This window comes from Mirounga leonina, unplaced genomic scaffold (genome assembly GCF_011800145.1).
Source record: "Mirounga leonina isolate KUSES-001 unplaced genomic scaffold, KU_Mleo_1.0 Mir_150, whole genome shotgun sequence".
Lineage (NCBI taxonomy): Eukaryota > Metazoa > Chordata > Mammalia > Carnivora > Phocidae > Mirounga > Mirounga leonina.
In genome coordinates, this window is record NW_023270374.1 from 34,379,423 (window position 1) to 34,396,354 (window position 16,932).

Sequence of the window (16,932 nt, forward strand, 5' to 3'; positions counted from 1 at the left end):
GTGTGTGATTTTCAGGTTTGGTTTGGGTTTGGGTTCTTAACGTCGTTTGCAGCAGTTTCCTGGCCCTGGCAAGTGTCCGTCCCGGTGCCCAGTGCTTCTCTCAGTTTCTTTGTAATAAAACTTATGAAAAGTTGAAAATCCGTCTGTCTCTTCGTGCCCTTGGCAAGCCGGAGCCAGGCCTTCCGACGAGGCGTTTGGGGGCGGCTCCGTGGGCTTCGAGTCCAGGCTCACCTGCCATGTACTCTCCCCGAAGATCTGCGCGGACCGCGGGGCCTCCCCGGCCTCAGTGTTGTCGCCTCCGGAAGCAGGACGGTGGCGCCAACACGCGCAGGTCTGGTGACGAGCAGGGGTTATGGGCACGGAGTGCTGGCCGGGCGGGGGGGGGGGGGGGGGGCGGGCCCCCCGCCGGGGGGGGGCGAGAGGTGGGTTCTGGGAGCCCGGGGAGGCGGGGCAGGGGGGCTTCTCCAAACCTGAATGTAAGGGGCAGCCCAGACAGGGGACTCTAACCCAGATTTCCCGACAGATGTTAGGTGGTGATACTTACAAAAAAAAAAAAAAAGTAGTAATTATGTGACGATTTTAACTGCATCTGGAAAAATAACAGTTTCTTGGTATGGAGGAGCTTTTGGGAGCTGCCCCTGCTGGGCCTCGTGACATGGCTGCTTTGGGGTGGGGACCAGTGACCCAGACGGAGGAGCCTCCCCCTCCCCAGTCCGCTCTCAGGGCCTCTCCCTCTGTGATCCCGAAACCTCCCTTCTCCCAGAAAACAGCCCCAGGGCTGGTGCACCATCTCTCTGCGAGCAGTTTCCTCACTGGAGGGCATTTTGTAATCCACTTTGAAAAAAGAAAAAAAGAAAACCAGACCAACAACAAAAACAACACGCTGCCCGCAGCATCACTGCAATGTGAAGCATAAATATTTCATGTGGTTACAATTTCCTTTCCTGCTCAGAGCTTCTCAGTAACACAGTGATGACTTAGTTTAATATTCGACTCCTGCTTTGACATGTGAGAAAACAGCATCCTTGGGATCCATGCAGACAACCCAAAATAATGAGCGCCGGGCTATCAGGTTCTCGCCTCAGAGCAGAGCCCCCCACCCCGGCCCCCCACTGCCGCACCGGCCTCTGGAGGCGTCCGTGTGCCGAGGCTGGCCTCTCGGTGGCAAGGGGGGCTCAGAGATGCCCAAGGGGAGTCTAAATACCCTGCCTGCAAGTGCCGGGGGTTGTGGCACCCCCAAGCTGCCAAGGCCAGTCTGTGCTCTGGACCCGCCACGCTTCGAGGCCACGTGTTGTTGCCTAGACCCTAGAGCCGTGCCCCTGACACTGTAAGGATCGGCAGCCCCTGCAGCCCACCCCACTGTCCACGGAGCTGGCCCTTCCCAGGCCCACACACCTGCTTCAGATCCCTCCACCCCGCGCCTCCTCTCACAAACACCCTGGAACCGCAGCAGAGGCACGGCCTGAGCAAAGGCCAAGCCTCCGGACCCCAGGAGGAAGGGGTGGCTGGTCCCAAGATTGTCCAACACTAATTGCTCCCTGGAGGGCCCACAGGAGGTTCCACATTAGGTTGGAAGATGGGCAACACGGCACGGAGGGGCCTTCCGTTACTCTTAAGGGTCCACTGTGCTGAAATTCCATGTGTTCATCCAGCAAGACTACGAACAGGTGAGCAGTTACTCTCTGCCCCAGCTGAGCACCGGGGATGCTGGGGGAGTCTTACATAGATCCCACCCCTCGGAGCTTAAGGGCTAGCTGGGGAGGCAGAGAAGGAAAACGGTGATATTGAGTTATAAAATTATAACTTTATATTACAAATCATAAAAATCTAAAATGAACTACACTCTGTGGCAAGTCCGAAAGGGGGAGGGGCCGGGAGGATGCAGTAGAGGGGCCCCCAGCCTAACCAGGGACCCCAGTGTCTTCCGGGGTGAGACGATGTTGGGACTGTGCTGGAGGACTGACGTGGGGTTCTAGGACGCCCTGCTTTCCTGATTTGGGGCCCCCAGACGCTGTGGCTCTGTGATTGTGATTCTCATCCCGAATTTTGGGAGAATTCTCTTTGGAAGAAGCTGCGGCTGAGTGCAAACAGCTGCGTGGGGATCTCTGAGTCAGGAACAGGTTGAAGGTGAGCCGCATGCGCAATGCGTGTTCTCAAACCCTTGACCTCTGCATCCGCGTCCTGGGTCAGGGCCAGCCCAGGCTCCCTGTGCGCTGGGGCTGGTTGAGGGTGGTGTGTGTCTGGGTGTACCGTGTGGGGTGCCGGTGGGTCACGTGCCCGTGTGTGTCGTGTGTGTGCGGCGGTGAGGTGTGCACGGGTGTGTTCGCACCCGCACGTCGTGCGCACACATGCGTGTGCTGTGCACCTGTCTGCAGCGTGCGTGTCTGTGCGCGGTGTGCGTGGTGCGCACAAGATACATGTCACGTGCACGTGGCGCGTCCGTGTAGCTGGTGTGCATGTGGGGGCGGCGATTCAGGTAAAATGAGGCCATTGGGGTGGGTCCTCATCCAACTGGACTGGTGTCCTTACAACAAGAGGAAATTTGGTCACGGGGGGACACGAAGAGCTCTCGTGCACGGAGGAGAGACCACGTGAGGATATGAGGTAAGGCAGCCGTGGGCAAGGCGGAGAGAGGAGCCTCAGATGACCCCAACCCTGCCGACGCTTTGATCTTGGCCTTCCAGACCCCAGAGCGTGAGAGAATAAATGTCTGTTGTTGAAGGCCAAGATCACCTCTTTGCAGGACCTATCGCTAAAGACAGGGACATTCTGAGGTACCGGGGGTTCAGGCTTCTACATAGGAGTTACCGGGGAGACCCGGCACAGCCCTAACAGACGGGGTGGCTGGTATTGATTAGAAAGTCTGCAACGAGGGTGAGGTCCAACCACTGGCTCGTGGGCCAGGCCAAAGGAAATCCTCAAAGACCCAATTCTGGAAGGATTCGGCTGGGTGCGTAAAGTAGCCAGATCACCCCACTGGGAGTCCAAAGAAGCCACATCTGCCTCCTGCTCACCACCATCCGTCCCAGGAGGCCCACACATCTGACATGGGGCCAGCACGCTGGAATGACTCGGAGAACGTTCTGTTCTGGGACGCGTCAGGGGAGAGCGCAGGACAGGGCTGCCTCCCCCATCCCCAGAATGACACCGGGCCACAACCATGTGGCATCTCTCCCGGGTGCCTTCCTAAACCTCCAAGCTCCCCTTTGGTTTTTTCTCTAGATCTGATTCCAGTCCCTGAAATGTTATTAGCATAAATGGAGTTGCAAATTCAGATGACCTCAGAGTTGGGCAGGTAACATAAACAAAGGAATGAGACAGATGAGGACAGGGCAGGGCGTGGTTGAGTGGAAAGTGACGACCCTGCCAAAAGGCATTTAAATTCAGCGTGCTGTAAAACACCGCTCTGGCCAAAGCAAAACCAGCTTGCCAGCCAGAGGCATCAAATTCGTGCTTTCCATGGAGGACATGGCTAAGAGATGGGCTTTGAAGACGGACAGACAGAGCTGGTTTGGAATTGTAGCTTCTCATCTGCAAAACACAGTGGTGTTTCAAAATCAGAGCTGGGGCGTCTGGGTGGCTCAGTCGGTTAAGTGTCGGCCTTCAGCTCAGGTCATGATCTCAGGGTCCTGGGATCGAGCCCCACGTCGGGCTCCCTGCTCAGTGGGGATTCTGCTTCTCCCTCTGCCTCTGCCCCTCACTCCCCTGCTCGAGCTCTCTCTCTCTCAAATAAATAAATAAAATCTAAAAAAAAAAAAATCTGGTGTGATGAATATATGAAATAACACACGTGGAGTGCTCAGTGCAGGGCCCGGCACATAGTAAGTGCTTAATTTATAGGAGCTGTTATTATTGTGGTAAGTCAGAGGAGAGCGATGGTGATGAATTTTTTATAAAAGCGGCCTGCCTTCTCAGGAGCGAATTGATGAGACCACTCGTGTGTGGAGCCGTGGCGCCCCCCGGTGGTCATACTCGATAACTGCAGAGCGGTGTAGCGGGCCGAAGAAAACGGTTAGGAGCCAAGTTACGCTTTCGGGTCAGACAGACAATGGGTTTGAATCCAGTTCTGCCATGTGCAGTAGGCGACAGGCCATTCACCTCCACTCTTACCCTCCATCACTCCACCTCCAATTACAATCCCATGGAGTGGCTGACAGCTTAATGAGACAATGTAATATCACCAGGCAGGCAAGTGATATTAATGGCCATTACTAAGGGCTGGCTATGATCCTAGCAGGATCCGATGGCAGCGTGCTCCTAGCACTCAGAACACCCCTGGCCCCACGCTGCCAATATCCTCCGTCTCGTGGGAGGAGAAACAGACGGATGCCCCACTGTTACTTCTTTTTTCTTTTGTTGGCTGGAGCTGAGGAGGGGTTACTCTGCCTTGGAGTCCCTGACCAAAAAAACAGAACCCCTGTGGATACCTGAAATCTCACTGGAGCGAAGTCCTCCTTTGATCATGCATTGCTGTATCCAGACTTCTCTTTTACAGTGAAAATTCCCCTGGAACTTTCAAACACCCCGGTGAGGATGAGTGCATCAGCTGCTTTCCTCCCAGACAGGAGGGGCCCGGGGGTGCCAGGGGTGGGGGACACTGTGTACTATCGTAATCTCCAGCTGGATCCCACTCCACACACACCCTTCACCCACTTGTGTTTCTGCCCAGAGAGATGACTTCCTTCCTCTTCGGGACCAGAAGGGGATGAGGAGCCCATTGAGGGAGGCCTTCCTGGGGTGGGAGCCCTGCCCTCCAGCTGCTGAGCTGTCCCCAGGAGCTGGAGGACCAGAGGCCAGGCTGGGACTCTGACTGCAGGGCCCCCTACCATTTCCCTCTGGAGCAGCAAGCCCCACACCAGCCCCACTCCCCCTCCACCCTGCTCACACGCCTCCTTACAGGGTCCTGGGCTCTTTTTTCAGCAAACTGAAGTTCCTTCTGCCCGGATACCCCGACAGAGGGACCTCTGCTTGCTCCCTGAGTGTCCTTTCCCACTGCCCTGGAAGCTTCCTGCCAAGACCTCAAGGTAGCTGTCAGTGGTCATAGGCTCCGGCAATGCCCATGGGGTGGTTTCAGGTTCCCCTGTGGCACAAGACACCTTAAATGAATGCTGGACATGGCAGAGCACGGGCCAAACTTCCTAGAGCTGGCACTGGCCAAGACTGGGACAGTCTGTGTGCGCACCAGAGCCACCAGGGGGCGCCTGACTCTGGCCAACCTTCCCTGACACGGAGGCTCCTGGGGGCTCAGGAATGAACCTTCATTTCAAACCAAGGTGATTCTGATGCAGTCATCCTCTGTCCCCCACCCCTCACTCCCATTTCCTACACACACGCACACACACACACATAGTCTACAGACCCTCCTTCCCTCAGTGGGTTTTGTTAGAACCCCTGCAGATTTAAGCAGCTCCCTCCTCATTCCTATCCTCGCCACCCCTCCAGTGGTCCCTCCAAGCCCCTCCTCCTTCCTGGGATTCCTGGATCATTCCAGGGTTTCGAACACCTCTTTACCACCCACAATCCCCCTCATCTGGTTCTCACTGCACTGCCTGTGAAGAAAGCCACGGGCAGGGATTCTAGTCTCTTTGGCAGAAGAGGAAACTGAGGCACGGAAGGAAGGAAGGAATGACATACAGCGAGTCCATGGTGGCACCGGGGAGAAAAGTGGGAGTCCTGAGCCTCCACTCACTCTGGGCGCTGCCTGTGGAGGGGTGAGGAGGAGGGGAAAGGGACCCGCCCCTCCAACTGTCCCACGGGGCAGCCGGCTTCGGGAGAACCTTCACGGAAGTGCTTCTTCACACACGAGTTGGGACAACTGCTTTCCTGCCGCTGACTTGCTGTGTGACCCCTGGCAAATCTCTCCTCTCTGGGCCTCTGTAGAGAAGGAAGGTGGCAACTGGGTCCCCCTCTGAGACGTTCTGTGACTATCTAACTGGGACCTGGGTCGTCTCCACGCTTTTGCGGCTTCTGGGGTCCTCAACCAAAATGCAAGAGGTACTGGGGTGTTTGGCAATCATGATCCAAGTCTCCATGTCTCCACTCCTTCTTCAGCCGGGCTTTCCTCCACGAGCATCGACACTTCTTGGAATCCCCACTACAGTCTCAGGAGGGAGGGAGGTACTATTATTTTCCCTGTTTAGAAATGGGGAAACTGAGGGTCAGAAGAGACATAAGTGGCTGAGCAGGACAGGAGGCCAGGAGGACCTAACCTCAAAGGGCAGGCTCTTTCCTCTAACACGTGCTGCTCAGGGAAGGTTCTGGAAGTCTGCTTTAGAAATCCAGGGTTTGCCTTAGAAGGTCTTTGATCCGCCTTAGCCGAACTGAAGCCCTTTGGCTGCCCCGAAGAGGTTTGATGGGAACTGTAAGAAAAAGACAGGGCCCCCAGCCTCTCTTGCCCGCTTCGGCCAGTCCCTCAGGCTGGGCCCACAAGCAGACCCTGCAGCTCCTCCAGAGCCCACGAGCAGATGCAGGTTTATTATTGTACAGACGGCAGCATCCAGAACCCTACCCCAAGCACCAGCCCTAACCCTAGGCCCGGGAGCTCTGGTACCCAGAGGCTTATCTCCAGCACTGGGCCAGCCCCAAACCTGGACAATGCTCTCAGAGCCGAGGCCTGGGGCCCACCAGCCCTGAGCAGTGCCCCCAGCCCAGCCCTGTCCTTCCCTCGGAGTCCAGAAAAGCCCAAACACAGACGCAGAGCCACGGGCTGGCTGAGGACGGGAGAATCCGCAGGCTCCTCGCCACAGAAACGCAGTCCAAGGTTCCAGCTCCACCATGAGGCCCCAGCGGCACTTGAGACAGCACGCGTGGAGCTGGAGGAAGGTGCCCAAGTACCGAGGGGGAAAGGCGAGGCCAACCTCATCAGGAACAGACTCCAGGTTGCAGAGCTGGATCACAACACCAAAGCCCCCAAGGTCCACAGAAATAAGCAGGAGAGCAGCATGCCCACGGTTCTGCTTGGATGCCATTGCCACAACCTCCCCTGGGTTTGAAGGGGCCTAGAAGCCCTTTCCTCTGTCCTCCCAGGTTCACGGGACCGTGAGCCCTCAGCCTCCACCCAGCCCAGCAAGCACAAGGGACTGGAGATCCAGTGTGATACGAAACATCTGTAATGAGCTACATGCAAATACCATCTTCTGCCAAGCAAGCCAAGGGGCTCATTATCCAACAGACTGCACCCACTGGGGACCTCAGACTTGCTCTTCTCTCCCTGGGAAATGATGGTTGACAAATAGCCTGTCTTCAGCACCTGCCTGAGAGTCTGTCCCCAGAGAAATCTGCCTGGGCTTCCAAGGGTTTCCATGCTCATTCTCCCTTGAGGCTGCAGTGGGCCCTGGTGAGGGAAACGGACAGACCAATTCGGAGGACATCCCGGTGTTATTCTGGCAGCCCCGGGGCTCCTGCGGGGTGGCCCTTTAGCGCCCTGGGCCCACTGGAAGCCCCAGGTGCGAGGCAGCCTCGGGCTCAGGCACACTCAAAGACAGGGGCCATCCCACCTGCCCCTTGGCCCTTCTTCCCACCCCAGGCTCCAGTGCCTCGCATCTCCACCTCTTCTACTGGTCCAGGAGGGAAGCTGACTGAACCGGTGGGAGGAGGCAGGAGCACTGTGTCCTGGGATTTTCAAACTAAGCATGTCCATTGCCTCTATTGTCATCCAGAACATCTGTAAGCAAGGGACAGAGCGTGTGCTGCGCGAAGCCCACGAAAGGCAGGGCCTCTGCCCCATCGGGGGGGCGGGGGGGCTCCCTGGCTCGCCCGCCTCGGGGATCTGTCACTCCCCCCACAGCCAGACGGTTAAAGTAAATCAGGGCAGGGGTGCAAGGAAAGGGGCTGGGAGTTCGTATTACTACCTTGGTTTAGTGACGTCTCCCAAAACACACAAAAGCTCAGGGTAGGGGGACCCTAGCAGCAAGGTGAGGGAATGGATGAGGATGAGGGAAAGGTGCGCTCAAGAGACCAGGGCTCTTCCTTTGAGGCTCCCCCTACCGCCGGGCCCAGAGCTCCCGGAGGATCCCCAGCACATTCCATTCCTCTGGGCGCCACTGCCACCCAGCGCAGGGCCACGGGAGGCCTCCTTCAACGGATGTGGTGTGGATGCGAGCTGGACCCCAGGGCTCCAGGTCCAGAGTTCAGTCCTCCTTGGCCACCCTGCCTGGTAATGCAGAAAGATGGGTCCTCACATCCTCAGCAGGGACTGCTGGCTCTGCAGAGAGACAGCGAGAGGCTCAGGTGAGAGGGAGGGAGGGAGAAAGGAAGAGGCTGAGCCAGGTTTGAGGCGGGGTTCAAGCCTCAGGCTTGATGTTCTCTGGGGCCAGGACCCACCTCTCCCAGCCTCCGGGGCAACCCTGCCCCTGGGCTCTGACTCAACAGGTTCAGAGTCAAGGCCGTGAGGCCTCTCCCAGCCTTGCTGTCCCTGTGCCTGGTACTCTCTTCCCAGCCCTCCTCCTCCTGTCATTTCGTTCACGCTTCCATCCTTCGGGTCATAAAGTGTCAGTTCCTGCAGCCAACACACCCAGATCCCCTGTGAAACAGAGGACCCAGCAGAGCCCAGCGCTCACCCCCAGGACACCACCTACCAGGCTAATATTGTCACTGGCTATTTATTGGGTGACTGCACAGGGAGTTCTTCTCCTGTCCTGGGACTGAGTAGGAACCTCCAACCCACACTAAGCTGGGATTGAGGAGGGGGGCGGGGGTCTTTGGTTGGGGGCAGGGCAGGTCGCAGAAACTGTTAGCATCACCAAGCACAGGATTTATGGTGTGAAGGCTGGTCCTAACAGGGAAAAGATTTTGTCTTGTGGATACTTCACCCTGAGACCCATGAGAGCCACTCTCCTTCAGCCCAGCATAGCCCAGCCCAGCTCTTTTTCACCAGTCTTACCAAGCCCTCCCAGCTCCAGCATGGGACACTGACTGACTGACAGCGGGGGTTTCTGGAAGGGAGGACTGGGGGATGGGGAGGCCAGGGGCAGAGGGATTACAGACTGAAGTGGGCAAAAGAGAAAGGGAGGGCCGAGAGAAGAGGGTCTGCCCATCTCAGGCAAGCTCAGGTGAGACTGTGGGAGTCTGGGAGAGGCTGTTTTGCCGCACCTCTGGATGCCCGACTTCTGCATAATGAGCTGTAAGTTAAGGGTTTACTCTCATCTTCACCCCATTTCTTAGGGCAGGAGTGGGTCCCTGATGTATCCCTAGATCCCAGCAGAGCATCTGCTCAGTAAATGGTGGTCAAATGAATGAATGAATGATGAATGAGTGAGTGAGTGAAGCCCCCAGGGCTCACCTGACAGGGAGCAGGTGCTCTGCACACGTTGAGCTAACAAGGGGTGTGTGTGTGTGTTGGGGAAGGCATGATCTATCAAATCCACAAATCCTTCGTCCCTGCCTCTGCTGGGGGCCGGGCCTCAATTAGCCACAGGACAGATGCCCAGTAGATAACAACCTTCCTCCATCTCCCTGGTGCCCAGAGCTCTCTACAGGCTCCCCTTCCTCCCCTTCCCCCCCCAGGGGACGCACCTGGTAGACAAGGGTCAGGTCAGGAGGTGAACGAAGAGGATGGCCAGGCCGATGTTAAGCAGGATCACCATGCAGATGAGGACGGTGTTGGGGACCTGGGAGCAGTGGAGAGAAGCTGAGTTCCCATGGCCTCTGAAACACCACCCACCCAAGACCCAACAAGGCTGGACAGAGGAGCAGGAACTTCTGAAAGAACCCTCCTGAGAGCACCCCTCGTTTTGCTCACTGCTGTATCCAGCACCTGGACAGCAGACCATCAGAGCTGGAAGGATTCTGGGAAATGATTAACCAAACCATACAGGGTCCAGAGAGGGGCAAGGATGTGTCCCAACACACACAGTGGGCAGCGCTGGGCCTGGAAGCCAGAACATGCCTTCCTTTCTGCTAATCCCCCCCTGGACGGCATCCATTGGTCCCACACAACCTTGCCTCACTCGCGGTCCCTGAGTTTCCAGCTCCCAGCCCGCTCTAATAAGCCCCACTGGGTCTTTCCTCCACTGCCAGGAAGCCTTCCCTGCTACCACACCTTGTAGCAGATGCTACTGGTGCTCAGCTCAGATCGCTCTGGTTCCCCAGGTGCACTCACTACCCCCCCCCCCCCACCGCGCCGCCAACCTGCTTAGGGCTCCCAGCACCCCCTTCTCCAAAGCACTGCCCCTGCTGACCTGGTCGCAGGCACAAAGGCCTGCCCCCTGCCCCAAGGTGGGCGGACTCTGCACAGTGATTTAGGCTACCAAGTCCTGCTCAGGCTACCCTTGACTAAGCCCACATCCCTGCGGGGTTTTCCCCTGCTCCATCCTGTGCCATCACCCTCCGCACGCCCAAGTCATCCGCCCCGGAATGCCGCCTCGAGCCCAACCAGCCCCGGGGGACCCGAGCTGGGACACGTCCTCCCGCCCCCAGCCTCACCTCGTCCACCTCCACGGCGGCCTCGGCGGCCTGCGCCGTCTCCTTCCGAGCCTTCTTCTTGGCCCCCGCCTTGCTCAGCCCTCGGGCCTCCGTCTTGCGGGCCTTGGCCTTGGGCTCGGCTTTGGGGACGATGGGCTTGGGCTCCAGCTTGGCCGGGGCCCCGGGCGCGAGCTCGGGGGCCCGCGGCGGGGCGGCGGCCGGCGACGGCGGCGCGGAGTCGGGCCCGGGGGCCTCGGGGGCCTCGGGGGCCTCGGGCTCGTCCTCGAAGGGCGGCGGCGCGGGCGGCGCGGTGCGCACGGCGTAGCTGTGGTAGCCCCGGTACAGCGCCACCTCGGGCTCCGGCGCGGGCGCGGGCGGCGGCTGCAGCGCCTCGATGGCCATGTGCTCGGCGGCCGGCCGCGCGGGGCTGCGGCGGCCCGCGCCCTCGGACGGCGTGAGCGGCCGGCGGCCCTCGGCGCCCGGCTCCCCGTTCCAGGCGCCCGGGCTCGCCAGGCGGTCCCTGGTCGCCCCCGGGCGGGGCCGCTTGGGCTGCGGGGGCGTCCCGGTCGGCGACGGGGGGCCGCCCTCGGGCCCCAGGGGCTCGCGCTCGTGCATCTGCGGGCTCTCGCGGGACCGCGCCGGGGGCCCCGCCGCCCCGGGGCCCCGCTCCGGGGGCTCGAGCAGGCTCTCCGAGTTCTCCAGGATCTCCTGCAGCAGCCGGCGCTTCTGATACTCCGGTCCTGCGGGGGACAACCAGCGAGGCTGGCCTCGAACCCGGGTCCCACCACCGGTGGCCCTGGGCGAGCCGCTTAACGCCGCGCGGCCTGCTTTATCTCCAGCCGGCACCTTCCTACCGTCTAGCGTGGGCCCAGCACTATGTCCAGCAGTTTCCAAAGAGGAGCTCATTGTAGCCTTTAACAACCCTACCTCTGAGGTCCATGCTATTATTGGCCTCATGTGTCCAGAGGAAGAAAGGGAGGCTCAGAGAGGTGACATCACTTGCCCAAAGTCACCCAGCTGACAAAGGGCAGAGCCAGGACCAGCACCCAGTCCGACTGGCTCCGGAGTTTATGCTCTTCACCGTGACACTGGTTTCCTTCCATTCCCTTGTCAGAAAAATGGCCTAATCGTACCTATTTCATAAATACTAACGGAAGGGTTAATGGAAAAAAACGCATGAAAAGTGCGCAGCTCAGCGCCTGGCACATGGTGACAGCTGTTGCTATGACCACCCAAGGTGGAGGCCCGCCGGGAAGTGTCGCAAAATGTCGCTTTTCCTGGGACCAGCAGGGGGAACGCTGTGCCCGGAGGCAACCTAGCCCCCAGGTACACATCTGTGCTCCACCGTCCCCGGACCGGTCCCCTGTGGTGTCCCTGCTACAGCCAGGATAACATTTAGAAGACACAAGTCTAATCATGCCACTTACCATAAAACCCTTCAGAGCGGAGAACAGCAATCTCCCACCCCCCGGACCCCCCCCGCCCCCTATCCCCCCCCCCCCCAAGTCTCTATCAGAGGCAGGGTCCTTCTTGCTCTGCAGCCTCTTTTCCCACCAGTTCCTGCCTGTGTTGCTTTCTAACCTCCGAGCCTGCCACTCGGCTCCAAGTTTCTGTGCCTTTGCACCTGCACTCCCTCCCCCCTGGTTTGCGCCGCCCACATAGCACCGCGTGGGGCCGTGATTCGCAGTGAGTGGTCCCAAACCAGCGGCATCCGCGTTGCCTGATCCTTGTTAGAGAAGCACATTCAGGGGCGCCTGCGTGGCTCAATCGGTTAGTCCTCCAAGTCGGAGGCTCAGGTCATGATCTCGGGGTCCTGGGATTAAACCCCGCGTCGGGCTCTGTATTCAACACGGAGTCCGCTTGTCCCTCTCCCTCTGCTCCCCGCCCCCCATCTCTAAAATAAATAATAAATAAAAATATTTTTTAAAAAGAGCAAGAAAAAGAAAAAGAAAAGCACATTCTGACCTACTGAATCAGAAACTTGGGGTGGGCCCAGCAGGCTGTGTCATGTTTGAGCCCCACTGACCTGGTGAACTCTCGTTCAGCCTTCAGGATTTGGCTCAAACGGCCTCTTCTGAGGGCGGCCTTCGCTGACATCTCCCTGCCTGACTGGGTGAAGTGCCCCCCTGAGCTCCCAAAGCCTCTGTTCAAGCCACACAGAACTGATGCTGTGCAGAATTTAATCATAACGGTGAGACAAGAGCCAAGAGTTATCAAGAGCTCACTGTGGACTAGGCCATGTGTTCCCCACCTGCCATGCATTGGACCCACCCCCCAAAAGTAAGTATTATTCTTACTCTCATTTTACAGATCAGAAAACTGAGGTTTACAGAAGTTAAAGAACTTAACAAGGTCGCTGAGCTGGTTAGCCACGGAGTCAGGACGTGAAAACGTGCCTCACTCCCTGATAGGCTGTCTTCATGACTCTCTGCTCCTTTAGATTCTGAACCCAGAATCCAGGTTTTGTACGCAGAGCCCAGCACAGTGCCTGACACGTGGGCAGCACTCAGTGCCAGACTGAAAGTGATGAGCAAGAGCAGCGGGGCTTTTTACCTCCTCATCCACAGAGACTTCTCCATTTGCTAAGCTTCATCAGCTCAACTGTCAGCCCTGTGTGCAGTCTGGGGTGGGTCCAGTCTGCCACCAGCAGCCTCTGATGCCCCCACCACCATCTCAGCATGAGTCCCCTAGTGTCGCTCCCAAGCTTCTCACCCAAGCTTTCACCATACCCGCCCCCTAGTTGCTTGAACTCACAGACATTTGTGAACTCACTTGGGCACCTCAGCTTTCCAGCAACCAAACAAAAAGAAAAGTGGTCCAACCCTGGGGGGCCTGCCCTCACCCTGTCCTGCCCATCCCCTCCCAGGCTGGCCCTACCTGGCTGGTAGAAATCCGGAGCCAGCTCCCTGGCCAAAGTGCGGGCAATGTTGGACTCCTGGTTGGCAGCGAGGGCGGCCTGTTCCGCTGCCTCAGCTTTGGCCTTGGCGTGGCTTGTCCTGAAGAGACAACATGGTAGAGACTCAGGATCCCTCCAGAAAACCAGACCTCTGCCCACCAAAGACACGCCGGACACAGCATTCATTCACTCAGGCTGCCAATGAAGACGTATTGAACCCTGTGGACCAGACTGCTGTGCATTCCCTAGACCATTCCCTCTTCCTTCCGGGCACACAGATGGACTACATCTCCCTTGCAGTCAGTGTGGTCAGGTGACTGAGTCCTGGCCAGTGCACTGTGGGAAGACATGATGTATGCTGGCCCATAAAAACCTCCTGTGTGATCCTCTACATCTTCTCCTTTCTCCCTGTTGCTGGTTGAACGGAGGGAAGGCCAACACCCCAGAATGGGGAACTGAACTTCTTTTGTGTCACGGACCCTTTTGGCATCTGGTGACACTTATGGACCCCTTCTCAGAATGGTATTTTAAAATGCATAAAATACATAGGATTACATAGGGATGCAATTATATTGACACACTGTTTCCAAAATACTACAGGAACGAATCTGTAATATAATGCATTTTCTTCATTAACGTATTGAACAAAATATCTAGCAAGTGAACTAACCACAATAATTTTAAAGTACAGATTAGCAGAAAGGGTATTTCAAAGATATCCACAATAGGGGCGCCTAGCTGGCTCAGGCGGGGCAGCGTGAAGCTCTTGATCTTGGGGTTATGAGTTCGGGCCCCGTGTTGGTTGTGGAGATTATTTAAAAAAATAAAATCTTTATAAAAAAAGATATCTGCAACAATAATAATGTGACATGAAAGTATGTAATTTCCACTGGTGACCAAGCCACAGATGTTTCTAATACTACTATGGTTTATTGCCTACCTCCATAATTGAAGCAAATGCTAAATTTCAGTAATAGGTTAGTAAAAATAAGATAGTTTTTCCATCTGTTGAAGACACTTTGGGTGCCCTGCCCAGAACACTTTGCTGGGCAAATGCACCCACCCCTAGCTCCTGTATAGGCTGCTAATGCTCACTGCTATCCCAGAGACCGGCACCCACAGAAGCCACGCCCCCACTCCAACCAAGTAGCCCACAACTAATGCCTGATGACACCCACTAGTCCCCCTCTTGCCCCAGGAAGAACCAGCACTGTGGTACAAGCCAGGCTACAGAACCCCCACCGTGGGGCCAGGCTGAAGAAGGACTGCAGGTAAGATCACACCCTTGCTTGGTTACTTCCCGGCCCTACCCTGCTTCTGTCACTCTCCTTCTCTCCCGAGAGTGTCCCTTCAAAAAAATCATCTGAGCAAGAATCCCCACCTCAGGGCGCTTGGGTAGCTCAGTTGGTTAAGCGTCTGCCCTCGGCTCAGGTCATGATCCCAGGGTCCTGCTCCCTGCTTAGCAGGGATCCTGCTTCTCCCTCTCCCTCTGCCTCTCCCCCAACTGTGCTCTCTCTGTCTCAAATAAATAAATAAAATCTTAAATTAAAAAAAAAAATCCCCACCTCAGGCTCAGGCTCAGCTAACCTAAAACAGCATCCAAGTTCACAGACTCCCTGAATTCTATCCACAGAACCCCCCCGTGGACACAGAAACACAGCGGAAGGAACCTGGGTCCAGAAATGATTGTTGCATAGTGCAAAGTTCCCACACTGGAATGTGGAACATTTAGGCATTACATTTAAATAGTCAGTGTGGAACATTTAAGCAAACCTTACATGTTTGTGGTGTTAAGCACCTGAGATTTGGGGGATGTTTGTTTCAGCTGTTAGTCTAGCCAGGAACGCCTACTAAAATAATAATAGCCCCGTTATGAATGGGCCAGGCACTGTTCTAAAGGAATCATGCAGATTATCTCATGCACTCATCATCACGCCTTAGGAAAGATGGTGTCCTTACTATTCTCCCGATTTTGCAGAAAAGGAAATGAGGCACAGAAAGGTGAAATAATTTGCCCTGGGTCTCAGGCTGCGTAAGGGCAGAAGCTAGGATTTTGAACCCAGGCAAGATGACTCCAGAGTTTGTGAGCTTGAACAACTCTGGAAAGGTGCCACCCTTGGCCAGGAGCTGAGGACAGAGACTCCCGTGGGTAAGACAAACCCCGTCCCTGTCCTCACTGTCAAGTGAGGGTGAAAGGTGGTAAACAAACAACAGAACGTTTTTAATAAAAGGTGATTAAATAAAAGGTCCTCAATTGCAATTGTGAGAAGTGCCATGAAGGAAGAGTCGAGAAGGCAGTGACCACGTAGAGCAGGAAGGCAACACAGGTCGGTGGCAGGGTGGGGTCAGGGAAGGTTTCTTTGAGAATGTGACAGTTAAGCTGACATGAAGACAAACAGAAGTTAGACCCATAACAGGAGAGGTGGGGACAGCAAGGCAGGGAGAGGAGAGAGAGTAAGAGTTCGGTGCCTTTGGGGAACTGAAAGGTCAACTCAGGGTCCACGCTGCAGATGAGTTAATGCCTTGGGGAGTTGACGTGTATCTTTGTATCTCAGTCTCCAGCATATAGAATTGGGCCTGAAATAAGGGAGAGAGCTTTTATTAAGCTCCTTCCACAGGAGAGGACTTTTGCCTACGTTATCCCCTTCAATCCTCAGAACAGCCTGGGAGGTGGTTCTTCCTGTTCATCCTTCACACATGGGGAAACTGAGGCTCAGAGAAGTATCTCCTCAAGGATGAAAAATGACAGTTAACACTTATAAAGCATTTACTACTTGCCATGGGCTTGACAGAAATGAACTCATTTGATTCCCCCAGTAACGCTGGGTAGCAGATGTTGATACCACTGTCCCTCTTTACAGATGAGAACTGCAGGGCACGAGGTTTTAAGGAACTAACACAACCTTACACAGTCAGCAAGTGGCAGAACGAGATTTCAAACGAAGGCCTTCTTGGCTCCAGGGTCTGTGCCTTGAACCACAGGCTATACCCTCAATAATGAGCAGTAGAGGTCAGATCCAGAACCGTCTGCTTCCCAAGCCCTGCCCTCCACAATGCCACCTTGCCATAATTATTGTCACTGAAGGAAAGAAGACACAAATGTGGGGCGCCTGGCTGGATTAGTCAGTAGAGCATGGGACTCTTGATCTCAGGGTCATGAGTTCGAGCCCCACATTGGGTGCAGAGTTTACTTAAAAAAAAAAAAAAAGAATACGTAAATAAGCTCACGCACACACACAGGTATAAGGAGAGGGGCAGCACAGGGACTAGTCCAGAGCCCAGCTTTGGATTCCAACTTTGGCTCTGCCAAGGCTGGCGCTAGGGTGGGCTATGAACAAAATTTAAATAAAGCCTGGATCCGACCCTGCGCTTTTGCATGACCTTGCCCGCGTCACCCGAGTCCCAACCCCACGGCGACTCTAGGACTGTGGGTGAATGGCTCTGCCTCTCTGTGCCCGGTTTCTTCATCTGAACAATGGAGGTCGTAATTCTCCCCTCTTGGAGCAGCGGTGAAAACTAACAATTTAAGAGGCAGCATATGAAAGCGTTTAGGCCAGGATGGGACTGAGTGGAGGTGGTGGTGATGGTGGTGATGGTGGTGGAGGAGGAGGTGGTGGGTGGAGGTGATGGTGGTG

The 16,932-nt window shown here is 56.1% G+C and overlaps 1 protein-coding gene across 1 annotated transcript in view; it reads right to left on the bottom strand.

Annotated features, from left to right (window-relative positions):
* Positions 1 to 6,454: 6,454 nt before the first annotated feature.
* The window catches only part of JPH2 (junctophilin 2), a 63,410-nt gene continuing 52,932 nt past the window's right edge, over positions 6,455 to 16,932 (bottom strand). Inside the window, exons 3-6 of the mRNA XM_035006358.1 lie at positions 13,279 to 13,397; positions 10,423 to 11,141; positions 9,514 to 9,608; positions 6,455 to 8,203 (exon numbers count right to left, since the gene is read on the bottom strand). Of these exons, the coding sequence (XP_034862249.1) occupies positions 9,528 to 9,608; positions 10,423 to 11,141; positions 13,279 to 13,397 (919 nt within the window). The 3' untranslated portion in view covers positions 6,455 to 8,203; positions 9,514 to 9,527. The remainder of the gene's footprint in view (positions 8,204 to 9,513; positions 9,609 to 10,422; positions 11,142 to 13,278; positions 13,398 to 16,932) is intronic.